Source organism: Morone saxatilis, unplaced genomic scaffold (genome assembly GCF_004916995.1).
Source record: "Morone saxatilis isolate NCDOM2014 unplaced genomic scaffold, NCSU_SB_2.0 Contig21, whole genome shotgun sequence".
NCBI lineage: Eukaryota > Metazoa > Chordata > Actinopteri > Moronidae > Morone > Morone saxatilis.
The window spans coordinates 5173855-5189226 of NW_023339774.1; the positions used below are offsets into that span (position 1 = coordinate 5173855).

At 42.6% G+C, this 15372-nt stretch overlaps 1 protein-coding gene across 1 annotated transcript in view; it reads right to left on the bottom strand.

The window, feature by feature from the left end:
- gtf3c4 (general transcription factor IIIC, polypeptide 4) overlaps nt 1-7458 on the bottom strand; it is a gene marked incomplete in the record, with an annotated part of 8254 nt that extends 796 nt beyond the window's left edge. Inside the window, 4 exon segments of the mRNA XM_035668505.1 lie at nt 1302-1390; nt 1843-1973; nt 3478-5208; nt 7116-7458. Of these exon segments, the coding sequence (XP_035524398.1) occupies nt 1302-1390; nt 1843-1973; nt 3478-5208; nt 7116-7430 (2266 nt within the window).
- Between the last annotated feature and the right edge of the window lie 7914 nt (nt 7459-15372).

The window sequence follows — 15372 nt, forward strand, 5'->3', positions numbered from 1 at the left end:
AAAACTAAATATAGAGGAGGGCAAAACTCAAACAAACAGATGTTTTCAGACAGGATGACTTTGACGGACGCCTAAACTGCACAGGGGCGTCCGTATTTAGCTCAGATAGGCTGGAGTGACCAGCAGAGACGTGCCTCAGGCGCTCGGGCAAGACCCATAAAGGCCCGGGATGCATGTAGCAGTCAGATGAGGCCGATCCTCAAACACTGAAGAGCACAATGTTTATCTCTCCCGACTCTAACCACTGCAGGAACCACACTGCCGGCAGTAGGCTGGCACCTGTTTGGCATTTTTTAAGATGCTAAACAAAACCATGGGGGGAGGGGAGGTTCGGGGGTTCATGATAAATCATCACAAATTATAATAATTGCTTTAAAATACCGTATGGCATTAAGATGGATCTGCAGTGTTGCACTGACAAGAACTGAAGTGCTGCAGGCAAATACAGAGGGAAGATGTGAGAAAACATGTAAAATGTATCTGACAAAATACATCTGATTTTTTCTACATTTAAGTTGAATGTTTTATTCAGTTTCGAGATAGCATACTTCGATTATTGACCAAAAAAAAATGCATGCACGCCATACACCAGGTTAGTTAGGTCAATGCGTTTACATGCACTTCAGTGACCTGGTTACTTGAGCGCAGAGTTTGGAACTGTTTGGAATACAAGGATGTTTCACTATGTGTAGTGTATTGATCTTTCCTGTCATCCTGCCAGATTCTTCCCCTGTCTGAAGTCTTGCTCATGTTCACGTATAAAAAGCCAATTAGAAACCCGGTCTGTGTGGCAAAGAAACCTGCTTTCTTCAGGAGAAATCTAGCCGGGATAATTGGGTTTCTCTGATGCCCTACTACGATTACAGAAACTGGATGTCTTGTTTACATGACGTTTAAGAAAATCAGGTTACTGCAGAAAGTCAACTATAACCAGGTTTGCAGGCAAAGTGCACACTGAGCTGAATGAAGTCGTACACAGATTGTTTACTCCCACTACCAGCAATTCCCAAGCAAGCTACAGTGGAAATTATGAATTTTTAAGCCTGACAGCGTTCTTACCAATGAACAATCAACTCTTGACTTTAAAAGAAGACGGACGCAGCACCAGATCAGAAATCAGACACAAAAACAGACACTTCCAAAAAAAAGCTAATTTCTAAAAATCATTCATGTTTTCTGAGCGGGAAGTTTTGGAGTGGCAGAGCAGAATGATGGCTGATGTTGAAGGTGACAGGAGGAGATGGTTGACGGAGAGTGAGACTGTGAAATGGAGGTGCAGAGAGATGGAAAGTGGCGCTTACCCTCAGGCTCTGGCAGTCTGGCAATGCTATCCAGCAGGAGGCAACGTCTGAACGTCAGTGTCTGGCAGGCCTGGTATGACAACACACACCTGGAGGAGACCGAGAGAAAGGCATTAGAGAGCTGGCTGGCAGGGACACACACACACAGACACACACAGACACAGACACACACACACACACAGACACTAAAGTAGAGCAGAAACAGAGGTACAACTGACGGGCACACATTTCCCTCTCAGTGCCCACCAGAGGCACCACGTTCTAGCTAGTGAGAAAGAAGGAGAAATGTTTGACAGAGGATATTTATGAGACGATGAGAGTGGTGCATGGGTAAATATCAAAAGGTGGGAGGCTTGATTACTCCTCCGTGAAGATAAATAAACCGTCAAAGAAGGCACTTGGCATTAAGATTCAATTCATGTCCTGTCAGGCTCAACTGTGGCATCTGAACCCGCACAGCACGTTGGAGCTTAAACTAATAAAAGAAAAAACATCTTTAGCGGATTAGATTTGAACTTGTGGAGGAGAACGACGTCTATACCTGAGCCACATGTGACCGTTTTTACAGATCGCCTGTTTGTGGTCCGAGAAGGGAAGCACCTCCTGGCACAGGCTGCAGCGCTCGGAGAACGTCTGCTTGTTCATCTTCTTCTTGATGTGGCCGATCAAGACCTGAGAGAGAGGACACAGTCAGAGGATGTAAGGGAAGGCAAATACAGCGGAGTTTGTTTTCATCCAACTTGTGTAATGGTAGCAGAGGAGACAACTTGAATGTGAGTTTAGAGTTAATCACGTAAAGAAAAAATGTCTAAAAACTTTAATTTCAGCTTTTCAAATGTGAGTATTTCCTGGTTTCTTTTGTGAGCGACAGTACACTGGATATCTTTGGGTTGTGGACGCGTTTGAGGACATCACATTGGGCTTTGGGAAACACTGTTCAATGCTTTTCTGACATTTTCTGAACCAAACAACTAATTGATTAAATGATCTGCAGATTAATTGATAATGAAACTAATCATTAGTTGCAGTCCTATTGGATGGAAGCCAAACCAACAAAGTTAGAACAATTTTTCCAACAATCCTGCCTTTCTGCTCATCCCATCAAATCAAACAGCCTTTCTCCCCAGTCCATTGGTTAACACATAAATCGGGATCCTCACGGACTGTCTTCAACAGGAAGTACATCTCATTAAAGAAATAACAGGACCTTTAAGGGACTTCTATCCAGTAGGGCTACAACTAGTCATTATTGTCAATATCTTTTGATTTCTTGATTAATCAATTTGTTTTTTGGTCCATAAAATATCAGGAAATGGTTAAACATGTTGATGACTGTTTCCCAAAACCCAATCTGACATCTTCAAATGTCTTGTTTTGTGTACAACACAGAGATATTAGGTTTACTGTCATAGAGGGCCAAACAAACTGCAAAGTATTTACATTCGAGAAGCTGAAATCACAGAATTTGGAATTTTTTTCTTAAAAGATGGCTCAAAACAATAAATTGATTAACACAATAGCTGGCCCTGATTGATACTACTAATCAATTAATTTAGTAATCACTGCAGCTCTAGACCTCACTAATGATTGGGAGCCTGCAGCCAGGTTCTACAACCTGGTGGAACGCCTGAAACTAGCAGAGCGGAGCTGTTACAGCAGCAGTTCAACATACAGTTGTAACATTTAGTCCACATACTTTTGGCCATGCAGTGTAGTGAAGAGTCACTTAGTAATAAATCAGTTACACAACAATATCTATCTAAAGTTAGCTGATATTAGCCACTATGAGCTACTTGGCTTTCCAAACGAAGGAGGACTATAGCAGCAAAAACTACAGTGTATTCAACTGAACAAAGGTGAGTTTTATTGCTTATGAATGGTGAACGAAAAGAGAATGAAATGCAGTTTCGTCCTAAAGTCGTGTTGTTAATGTTGTTGTCAAGCATTTCGTAGTTTAACTGGACTGACTTCCTTTACTTTAATGTGCTTTTAAGAGTAAACTGTGCCAAGCTGCAATATGTTGGATTACATAAATGTCACTTTGGGCTTATCCGCATGGACCTGACATCAAGTCACTCCAATCAGGGCGAGAAAATAAAAAAAATGGAATAACGATCACAACATTGATGGTAAGAAGCTGAAGTGAATAATTATCAGGCGAGTCACTGAGCTTTACCTCTGAAGCTCTGTCATTAGGGTCTCTGGAGAGGTAGTCCACCAGGCCACAGGTGGGTATGCTGGTGTTCTGAGCGATCCAGGTGTTGAGGTACACCACCCCCAGCACCTTCTTTATGTTCTCTCTCATCAGGTGAGTCTCTACGGCGTTGATCCAAGCCTGCACCTCCGCCATCTGCTCCTCCTGACTGGCCTCCTGTTTTACTCCCCCAGGCTCGCCTTCCACTTGTGCGGCATCTTCTTCGTCCTGTCCGTCCTCCTCTTCCTCGTCCCTGACAAACACCTTGCTCTCCTTGTGCGTGGGCTTCCAGCAGTGATCTGTCGGAGGCGTCTGTAGTGACTGGTAAAGCATACGCACCAAGAAGAGCTTGAAACGCCACAGGTAGGGCGAGTCTACTTCCTGGATCTTTTGATCAAGCTCTTCCAGCAGCGACGCGGGGATGCACTTGTTTTTCAAAATTTGCCACCTGACGAGATCGAGCAGGTCGGCCAGTTTGTACAAGTTCTGCGTGGGGGACTTGAGCAGCAGTGCGGCAGCCATCTCTGGCGTTTTCAGGGTCACAAAGTGAACCTGGTAGGTCCTGTTAATTGGATGGTAGCCGCCGACCATACCTTGAGTGCTGGCAAGTGCAATGTACGCTCCGTTGTGGCTCACTGCAATCCCGTGTATCCTTCTTCCTGTTATGTTTTCAGGTCGTGACATGTCCTCCTGTTTGAAAATCAAAGTGTTCTCTGTAAATGTTGGTGTCAGCTTTTTTATCCACCCATCTATGGAACATGTGTACACCGCAACGCCGTGCTGGCTGACCGCTAGCGAGACCACAGGGAGCGAGTGCAGCCCCGCCACGTGAGAGTTGTGTACATTTAGTCCGGCCGGTGAAATCATGAGCAAACACCAAAAGACGTAGCAGCCGCGCGAGGCCACGATGAGGCTGCATTTGGACTTTTGGATTGGGTGAATCATCGGGACGCATTTGATGTTTTCAACGGCGATCTCATCGCACTCCTTCCAGAGGATGACGGGGTGTCGGAGGGTGAAGTAGCCCTTCACTCCTGACAGGCTGACTGGCATGATCTTGACCGGTCCCACCTCGCTGCCGACGATCAGTCCGCTCATCCGGCGATCTGCGCTTTCATACTCCCACCACGCCAAGTCACTGGGTCTAGTCACACCTGATTCGACTATGTCATAAAATATGACATCTGCCCCGTTTGTGAAGGGCAAAACAAACTTCCACAAAACAAGGTCACCGTTTTCCATTAACACGGCGAGGAGGACCATCTCCATGTCTTTGCACGCGTTGTCTGGCTGAACCTGTTTGATCGTGTAAACGCTCGACCACTCCATCCTCAGAGGAGTCTGCATGCGGAAACGCCGCTGCAGCTCGTCAAAGTCCAGCAGGTTTTCATGCGGAGGCTTGTTGTCTTTTTTGGCGTAGCCTCGCTCTTTTAGCCTCTCGCTGTACTTTTTGGTGAGATCAACTAGCATGTTCCACTCGAGACGCTTGTGGCTGTTATGAATGGTAAGTCTGTGGTCAAGTGTTAGGCAAGCGAGCAGACAGCGTCCACTTGAGTCACAACCTAACGGAGACCAACTGGCATATTTTATTCCTTTGTGCACTCCTACTGATGGATTCATCACTCGGTCGGCCAGGAAAACTTGCCTTACTGTGGGGTCCGGATGTGTAGAGAACTTGTCCATCGCTTGAGCTAGCTCTGCTGCTGGTCCCACCTTAGAAGTTTAAAACACAAATGAAAGCCATGTTTAAGGTTTTAGGTCAGGTTTAAGAAATGTCTGCAAGTCACTTCAGCATACATCCAAACTACATATATATATATACATATATATATATATATATATATATAAACTGAGCATAGTAATAAGTATAATCTGTACAGGAAAAAGGATAACAGTGACAGTGATGCAGCAGTATCAGACAGATAATATGTGGCGAGCTGTGCTTGCCATCGTCTACTGTTCCCTCAGTAGCCCTCCTATTTACAAGCAGTTAATCATATCTATAAATGACAGCAGGAAACCAACATTGCCTGTCTGCCACTGTGCCTAGTGGATTATAAAATTCTGCTCCATCCAGTATTTGATCTGCCAAGTGGATTTCTGGAGTGGAGACGAACCTATAAACAATCATGTTTACACACTAGAGCAGCTGTGCAGAGACAGATTTACCACAGCAAGATTGTTTTTCAGTTTCTCTTTTCATCAACATTTGTATTCCGCCGCTTTAATTATCTTTCTTTCCGTTCAGTAAATAATGAAAATACAGACTCATCCTCCAGTGCCAGACTAATAGCACACAAGTGAATATTAGCTTGGCCGTGTTTCTGAGGCGTGTTTACACAAGTCCTTTAACAAGTAGACAAACAGTAGTAACACTACTCCAACAGACGCACAGATGTCACTTTGTAATTACCTGTATATTCTTCAGACACACTTGTTACTTGTGTAACAGTGGTATTACCTTAAAGTGTATTGGCACGTCAGTTGCAAAACACATCCATGTTGTCTACAAACTGTTAAAAATGACTATATGGCACACACACACTCTCACTTTAGAAATCTGTCAGTCCGAGGCACACGACACCAACATGGAGTTCATTAACATTACATTGGAAGTAAAACACAGAAATTTACATTTTCCTCCTGTAAGCCAGCCTTTTACCCAGTGCCACTGGGACTGTTCACTCAATACATATGAACATGAAGATTAAGCATTTATGCCATAAAGTGTACAGAATATTAAAGTCTCCCTCCATTAAAAAGTACATTTTCCTGATTGTTACTTCACTTGTTCAGAATTATGTCCCTGAAAGACTGTTTTCACATTCCTCTACTGAAGGAGGAAGTTTCTGAGTTTAACATATGTACCTATCTGCAAGCATGATTTCGTGACATCACAACTAGTTTGGAAGCCAAATATGGTCGAGTATGCAAAATACACAAGGCTCCAGGGCACATACACTGAGAACGGAGGTCACAGAGGGAGAAGCAATAGTTGTACTTTTATTGATTTTATTTTAGATAAAAATACAACAACATAAAAGACAAATTATTATTCAAAGGTGTGTATTAGTAGTAGTGTCTTAGATCATGTCTGGAGGGGATCTTAAAGGTTTTCATTTTATCCACAGACAGCACCAGACTGATGTCATTGATTGGTCTCATACCTGTTTAAGATGCTACAGTAATTAATCTAAAGGTTGTTGTTTTTTTTACCTGAATCTCAACAAGTACATCATGCACTTTTGTACATCCCTGTAACTTCTAACTTTCCAAATCCCAGGTAGAACTGTGGAAAACATTAATGCAGTGGATTACTCTGAACATTGACAGAGGCACTCCCCTTTAACAGCTGGAGAGAGAAGGAGGCAGCTCTAGGCTAACAAACACAGCAGTCAGCTGCAGTGGCTCCTATAGTTTCCTAATGTAACATATTATTATAGTGTAGTAGTGTACAGGGTCTTCATCATAGGTCTGTGGACCACTCACCCCACAACCACAGCAGGGTGAGCTATCCGTCTCAATGTTTACAGCCAGAGTTGTGTCAACAGTCGCATTGCTAAGCTAACTACAGTGAGTCGCCCTCGGGACTACAACAGGAACACATGGTGGACATTTACCCGCAGCTTGTACGATTCGGTGGGGATGGGGATCGACGTCCTGTGCAGCGTCAGGTCCTGTTTGTTGCTGTGGACATCGCACACCAGCTCCATCAGCGCCAACGAGCTGGTGGTGCACACAGCCAGGCGGTGGTCCTGCGACCAGGCGAGCGGCTGCAGCCCGCTGACCGGGGCCATGAGCTGGACCACGGGCTCCCGCTTAACCGGCACATCCTCCGGGCCGAACAGTGGACCATCCTCGGCTTCTGGCTCCGTTTTGATGACTACATTTCTGGGTAGTGAAGCCACCGTATCTGACGGACTGGCAGCCGCCATGTTTTCTGCGTGGTGGAAGTGACGTCGGCGAGCGCGGGAGGAGAGGAAGGAGGGACTTCCTCCGCGGAGTTAAATAGTGCACTGTATACTGTCTAATGTTTATTTATATTTATACGTCTTCTGACCTTCCTGTACTGTTGAAACAAATTTAAGATATTATATGTATTATATATTTTAAAATAATTGTATATATAATATATGTATTATTATTATTTTAAATATGTATTAGACTGCATTACTAGGTGTGCCTAATAAACTGGCAACTGAGTGTCATATTTTGTGACATTGTATTTTATTCTAAATAATAAATCTGCCATTTTGATTCATAATGAGATTATCCTTTTAGATGTAAATTGTGCTGCTCGAAAGAGGACTTAAAGGGACTTAGACGGACTCAATGCTGCAAGCAAATATGAGTTATTGGTGTCAATTTCACACCACATCAATACATTTCATTAAACTTACATATGTTAGTTCAGTCACAGAGATCTAAAGAATATCTGCAAACATACACGCAGGGAAAAAATCAGTTAAACAAAATGATCCTTTGTCTCTGACTTTTCTGTGATTTTTGCTTTTCTGGTGAAATATTGGATAACTTCACCTCCTCAGACCTTTAAATCTCCTTCAAATGAAACAATCTGAGAAGAGAAAAGCGCTCTTTGCTTAGTTTACTTTGGTCCACACTCAGGCCATGACCTGTAATGAAGGGACATTACTTCATTTTAAGGGTTCATAAGCCAAAAGGGTTGGTAACCACTGATTGATTCCATATTGTAGTTGCACATACCTGATTGGACATGAATTCATTTCAAAACTAATTCCCATCACTTAAAATAAAATAGGGGTGATTATCTCTGGCCATTCATCAATATGTATATTTTCTGAAACTCTCATCCTGTTCAACTGGAACTGATTTAAATGTCTTCCTGTTTAGCTAATACAATTGTCTATATCAATATAACAAATATTTAATAGGCTCAGCTTTTATATTGAGCAACTAACAAAAAACATGCTGCCCGAGAGCAGAAGTTCAGCTCGTTTCTATGTGAGTAGCAGATACAAGTGTGTTGGAGGACTGCTTGTTCTGTTTCATAAGTAGAGAGCTGTATGTATGATAATGTGAAAATATGAAAGAGGTGCATCATTTCTATTTACAAGGTGACCTTTAACCCTCTGTAACTATCAGAAAAATTAGCAGTAGATCAAATGCAGAAAATACAATCTCTGATCTCTGAAATGTCCTTCAAACTCTCCCCTTCATTTGAGTGCCAATCAATCTGAAATTACTGACAGACTAATCACAATCAATAACCTTGTTCAAATATATGAATGATGTAAGTTAATTACCCATACACCCTGTGAATATTAGCAATTATTATACTTTACATTTTGTATACTGTTTTTATTGAGTGTTAGGATCATCACATTTCTGTGAGCCACAAACCGTAGATACAAAGAGTTGTGGAAAAATACATGGTAAATTCCAGTGAATTATTTACACTGATGTGCTATGACAGTTAAGTTTATCTGAATTAAATCAAATGGACAAACAGTTATGTTGGTATTTGTTTGTTAACATCACAGCTATTAAATCCAACATTCTCTGTTTGTGCCATCAAACCTTCAATGTGTATGCATCATGCAATATTTGCATTGGAATATTTGTCTAGATGTCTTTGTTTATAGAATGATTACTCCATATTTTCTGTAACATTTCAGTTAATATACTGCTGGTGTAATCTGAAACATTGGTGATTTATATCACAATGCCTTGTTTAAAAATATTTTTTCATAAAATTTCAAATGAACATTATATATAGCCTATATAATTTTTTGTTCTTTTGTTCTGTTTTATGTAGAATAGCAATTGTGTTTTGATTTGAGCAAAGCCATAATGTCTCAGAACAAAACAGCAGCCTTGGACAGTGTGTCAGGACTTGCACATCCTTGTTTTAATTAGATTAGATTAGATGAAACTTTAATGATCTCCATGGGGAAATTTGGTAATCTATGTGACACGTTCACTCAAAGAGGGTAAGTCTCTGTTGAAGCAGCACTGACACTCAACAATGACATATTCACCACTCAAAGAGAGAAAAAAAAGACTGAGCCCAATCCTTGACAGGGACGTCATCAGTCACTTCATCTGCCCGAGTGCAGTCACTCATCACAGAGAGAGATCATTAATTGTCATATTTCACTGTTAATTAATGAAAATATGAAAAGTGTCCCGTCAGCGGTTGATGGCTGAGATATATATCAGCATGCTTTATGCGGCGAGCCACCGGACACTCCTGGACCGGTCAAAGGTCAAACTGCTGCAGTGGGATGCAGAGCTGGAGATTCCCAGGCAGACAGTGATTTGTTACAGCCCTCACATGAAAGCTCCTCTCGCAGTAGCTGCCTGACTCTCAGCAAGATGACAGCGGGATTTCAACAGGCAGAGTTATTTGTCACAAAACAAATTGTTACAAATCTGTGAGACAAATATAGAATAGCGCGCCCACCATGTTTTAATCTCCCATTTTTCTGTCTTTTGTTTCGATAATCGAAATGAATAAATGAACGGGGACCATGGTATGTTTCATTCTTAATGAAGCGTGTAGTGAATGAATATTTCACACACCTGCTGTGTGTCTTTCGTGGGTTTTGACTGGGGACCCAATCCCAGCCTGGGATGTATGAATGTTGGATTAAACATTCATCAAATGCTGTCACAAAAACTTTATCCTCTCCTGTCAACCATACATGAAGGCAGAAACAGGCCCCTGCGCAGGCCAAAGTAGCCCAGCCATGAGTTGAACCTTTGGTTTACTTATTGTGTGGTAGTGGAATTATTTAGGCTGCACTGCAGTCATGTCTGAGGGTATATAGGTTATGTTGTGTGGGTTTATGGATATGGATGGGGTCACCTCAGGTCAATCCCCTGCATCTCTAATATCCACCTGCTGTATTGTTATTGCCTGCAGGTTCCTCCTCAGCCTTTCAACCCTCAGTAGACCACATCCTCTGCTGTTTGATTGCTCCGAGTGTCACTGGAGCCGCTTACATATATCTTGTGAGGAAGCCCGCAGGGACGTTTTGATGCATGGTTCATCATACATGTTTTAATCATTCAGTCTCTCAGACACCTCCCAGGAGGGGGCTGCTGCAGCATATTACCGAGTACACACAATTAGTGATATAATCATGATGATGATAATGAAATGTATTTAGAGCATATCAGCGTGGTTCACTCTGTTCGGGGAGACATTAGCAGGACTGCAGCCCTGGAAAAGCCTCGGTGCTCGGGCTCCTGGCGCTCTCCCTCTGGAGACTGGCAGAGCCCGGCAGGTTGCCACGTCAGAGATTAGCAGTCATAGCAGTCGACTTGGCGCTCCTTCTGGGCCGTCAACTGCGAAAGCCTCACCTGACAGGTGTTGCTCTCAATCAGTGCTCCTCTGCCCCCCCAAGCTGTCCTTGGAGTGGGAAGGGACAAGGAAGCCTCCCATCCCCCTTTATACATCCTGACAGCCTCTACCAGGCCATGCTCTGACATGCACTGGGCTTACGGTGCATACAGAAAAGCATACACAAGAAAAGCAACAGCAAACCCGCCCCTCAATGAGAAACTACTGATATCACATCAGTGACATCAGGAGGAAACACAGTGCTGGCCTTTTTATTTAGCTCCCCTCAGGGATGTTCAGTCACCTGTTAAAGGTCAAGGTGATTGGATGTCAGGATCAGAGGGAGGGCTTCAGTGCAGGAATAGCAGTACATGCTGGGAACTGTTATAACAGACTGTAGGACAGAATGAAACCAAAGATCACTGGTTAAAAATAAAACCAGACAGCCCAGGGTGTCTTTGTTTCTGAATAAAGATGGACAGTTTCTGGATATTGAACTGCTAAGGAAACCCCTGACATCTACACATTCCCGCTAGTGAGAGAGAATAAGCACATTCACATTTATAAACACTCTTTAGCAAAAAGAAAATCTAAATGACCTTTGCTAACTTCATTTAAGAAGGCAAATGAACACTTCACATTATCTCTGGGTATAGTGTGTGTGTGTGTGTGTGTATATATATATACCCTAATGGCAAGTGAAGATAAAATATCAAAACAAACCAAACACAAAGTGGCAGGTAAACTCTGCTGTGAATGAAACGTTTTTCCACCCTCCCAATATGGCGGACTATTTAAACGATCATGCCCCGCCCACTCGCCTCGTCACTTCAGCTCGTTTAGAAACTTCAGGTAAAAATCTTCAAGGTAACGCGGCTGCTGGAGTTTCCTGTTTTGTGTGGATGAACTTGTGATGGAGAGTCTTCTGAAAGAGGGATTTATCATCAGTCGTGATTCATGGGAAATACTTCACTCAGTAAGGTAAGTAGCTAAGTTAGCTGAATTGCTGCTTGTGCTAACATGTAAGTTATATATTGAGTGCATATTAACGTTAGCTTTGTCCCGTCGCTGTTAATATGTAAGGATGTTGTTAGTGTCTGCTGGTGCTAATTCAGGCTCTTATAAGCCATTTTAATAGAAGACATTTTGACATATCACTGTGAAAATCACAGGTGTAATTAATACATTAATAATGGCCGAATTCCATTTAGCTTTGGTTTCAGGGTCGTGGTATTGTGCATGCTAGCTCACTGTCACACTCCTTAAAGTTATTATAGTAACACCTGTGAGTCACCAGAGTCATTGTACAAATGTGTCACAATATTGGCTTTTGTTAGAGGATATATTGTCCCAGAAATAATTTCGATCAAAAATATTACATTATATGTATATTACAAAGTCATTTGTATGCAAATACTCCCCTTCAAAGACCAATCAACTTTTATTTCTGAAGAATATTCAGACATTGCAATTGGAAACGTGAAAAAGATGTTAAAATATCGTAAACAACGAAACACTTATGGTCTTATAATGGTTGGCAAACCCTGCTGTTTATTCTGGCATCATGTTGGTGAGATTCTTATGTAAACAAACAGGCATGTAAACAGACTGGGCAATATCGAGGCAATAGCCAGATGTCATGCAATAAGTTGGTGTTGTGACAGACGATAATTACAAATCGTGTATATATTGCATGCTAAGTCAATAATGTAATTATTGTGACAGGCCTAAACACCATTGCACATTAGCAACTTAACACTAACATCTCGTAAAAAGAGGTGGTCTGTTCCAGACTATACCAGATTGATTGCTGGGTTTGGATGTATCTATCAAAGTTAACTAGGGAGTGTATTTCATGCAGTGTTTGCAGTTAGAAAAAGGTCACACGGCGACACCATATTACATTTCACGTAATAACTGGTATCAAATGCAGTTTTGGAGGGAATATTGTTGTCACTCTCTCCAAACACTGCTGCAAACAACACTGGCTGCTTCCTTTGTTGGTGCTGCTCACATACCATTACAACTGTGGACTCTGCGGAGGAAGCTGTTTCTCACCAAAGTGCATCTTCCACTCTCTACTTTAACGCTGCGTACATTTCCCAGTGGAGCTTTGTTAAATGTAACATCACATATCCTATTATATTAATGTCCAGTATCGAACAAATGTCCATTAGGTGGCTGCTGACATTTTCTCATCCCGCACTATGATCTTTAGCCTGGTCTTCTGCTCCACCACTGTGCATATTTAAGTTTGGCTTTTGAAATAGAATACGGCCTTTATGCCAAAATATCTTGTATCTAGTATCACCTGCGGTAATATTATATGATAGTGTGTTTCCACTGGACTCTAATGTATAAGAAGCAACTTTCTAGAACTGCTGAATCAAGGGACTATTTGTTTAGTTTACAAAATCCTGCCACTGCCTATTAGCTAGAAGGTATGTTTACCTGAGGCCAGGCCCTAATCTGTAGGTTATTAAGGGAAACATGGAAATTGATTGGGTAGAATTCAGGAGGAAAACCAGCCTTTCTATTTATTCCCAGCGATAATGGCTGAATTATTCATCCCGTGTGATGATTAATTAAAAAAGGCCCCAGGTCCTGTGGCAGGTACAGGCTGCTGAGGCACACACTGACATTCCCATGTGATGTGGTGCATGTCTCTGCCTCCGCCCGCCCTCCTCGTGCTTTCCTCTGCATGTCTTTAGGGAAGGTGCCCTCGCACACACGTCACATGCCTGTGCACCCAACATTTTAACCTAATGCACAGATACATGAGGTGAAAGACTAGGGCCTGGTAATCATATGTAAAAGCAGACTTGGGGTCAAGTTCAAATAGATTTCATGGCTTGCTTTAACCTATAATATTTCCTACCTTTCTTACCTACCTTATATAGATGCATGGACAATCCTCATATAGGACAACATTGTTTATATTCTTAGTATTCTATCATGTCTCATTGAAAATAAGCATCCTAATAGGGTAATTTGAAACAATTCATAAATATTTTGCCCCATTGTCTTAAAATCAGCATCAGCAATGAGTGAATACACCTTCAGCTGTCAGTCGATAGATTGTCGAACAGCACAACCCTGTAGATGAATACAAATGATTGATCTTCCCAACTCCAAATAGACTGTTCAAATGTGTTTGACTTATTACTGTTTAAAATGTCACACAGGTCACAGTGGGATTAAAGGAGAAATCCAGTGACTGTTGTGACAGCAAAGGTGGAGTTTTTAATATCGGTAGTTTCATTTCCCTGCTTCAGTACTCTCTTGGAAAAGTTGTGGCACGTCTGTATGAGGTGGACATTTCAAGTCTGCTTTAAAAGAGACTTTAGAATGAACGATATGGTTGTTTGGACTCGCAGGGCTCGGTGTAGTATTAAGCCTGTGATACAGACTGACCACACAAGGAGAACTCGTTTGTTAGTGGATGCAGAGACAAGCGGCATGCTTGCAAACACACACACCGCAAGCTTAGTTTTATCGGACAGCCATATTTGTATCACCAACATGATTTTGTGGAGAGACCTTGTAGCAAACATTGCACAGAATAGGCTGCTAGAATAGGTCTAGGTTACTCTGGAGATTTTAGCACTACTTCTACACAATTGCTTTGATTAATGAGAATCTGTCATTACCTTTGATATCATTTTAAGAAAGAAAAAGCAACAATAACGTCTAAAAATTGTGCTATGTAGGGGCTAAAAGGGGACCTGAGATTCCGATATGGTGACTGTAATAAGCGGCTACAGGTTGGTCCATTGCTTATGTTTGCTGTGAGTGAATGCAAAACAAGGACCACAGCTGTTTGAAGCTCATAATGTGAGATGGCACCGCAGCACACTCCATTTTGTGGGTTTTGTGTTGGTAATAGATTTCTTGGATGGTCTTTCCTGCACACTGATGCATTACGCCTGACTGTAACCAGCCGCTGGTCGCTGCCAGACTCAGGTAGGCAGCGGCTGTTGCGTCCTCTGACCTAGTGTGGGCATCTGGCAGTGGGCAGGACATGCCCTGTGGCAGTGCCAGGGGAAGGCCAGGAGGGCTGGGGTCCAGGCCTGCTCTTGCCTCTGCTCGGGCCCCGCTAATGGAATGGGGCTGGGCCGCCCATATGGCACTTGTGAGAAGAACTGGGGGCTCGGGAGGTTGGCACGCGGAGTCACCAGGCAGTCTCCCGTTAGAAATTAAACAGGACAGGGCCAGACCTACGTGATCGCCCCCACGACCACCAAGCGTTATGGATGTGCTCACTGATGGGGAGGGAGACACACCTGCACCAGAGGCTTCCATCTGCCCTTAAAGGACAACAACAGTGTTTTTGGGTGTTTTTCTTCTTCTATTAACTGTAATGCAGAGTGGCAGCCGTTTATCAAAGCACCTGAAGGATTTAAATTCCCTACCTTCCATGCAGTGTTTGGTTTCTGCTTTGCTACAATATGGAAAACAACTGGCTGAAGACTTGAACTGTACATTGTGGCTGCACAGTAATGTTCTGAACTCTCCCTTGTTGGTGCCACAAACCACTGTGTTCAAAAGCA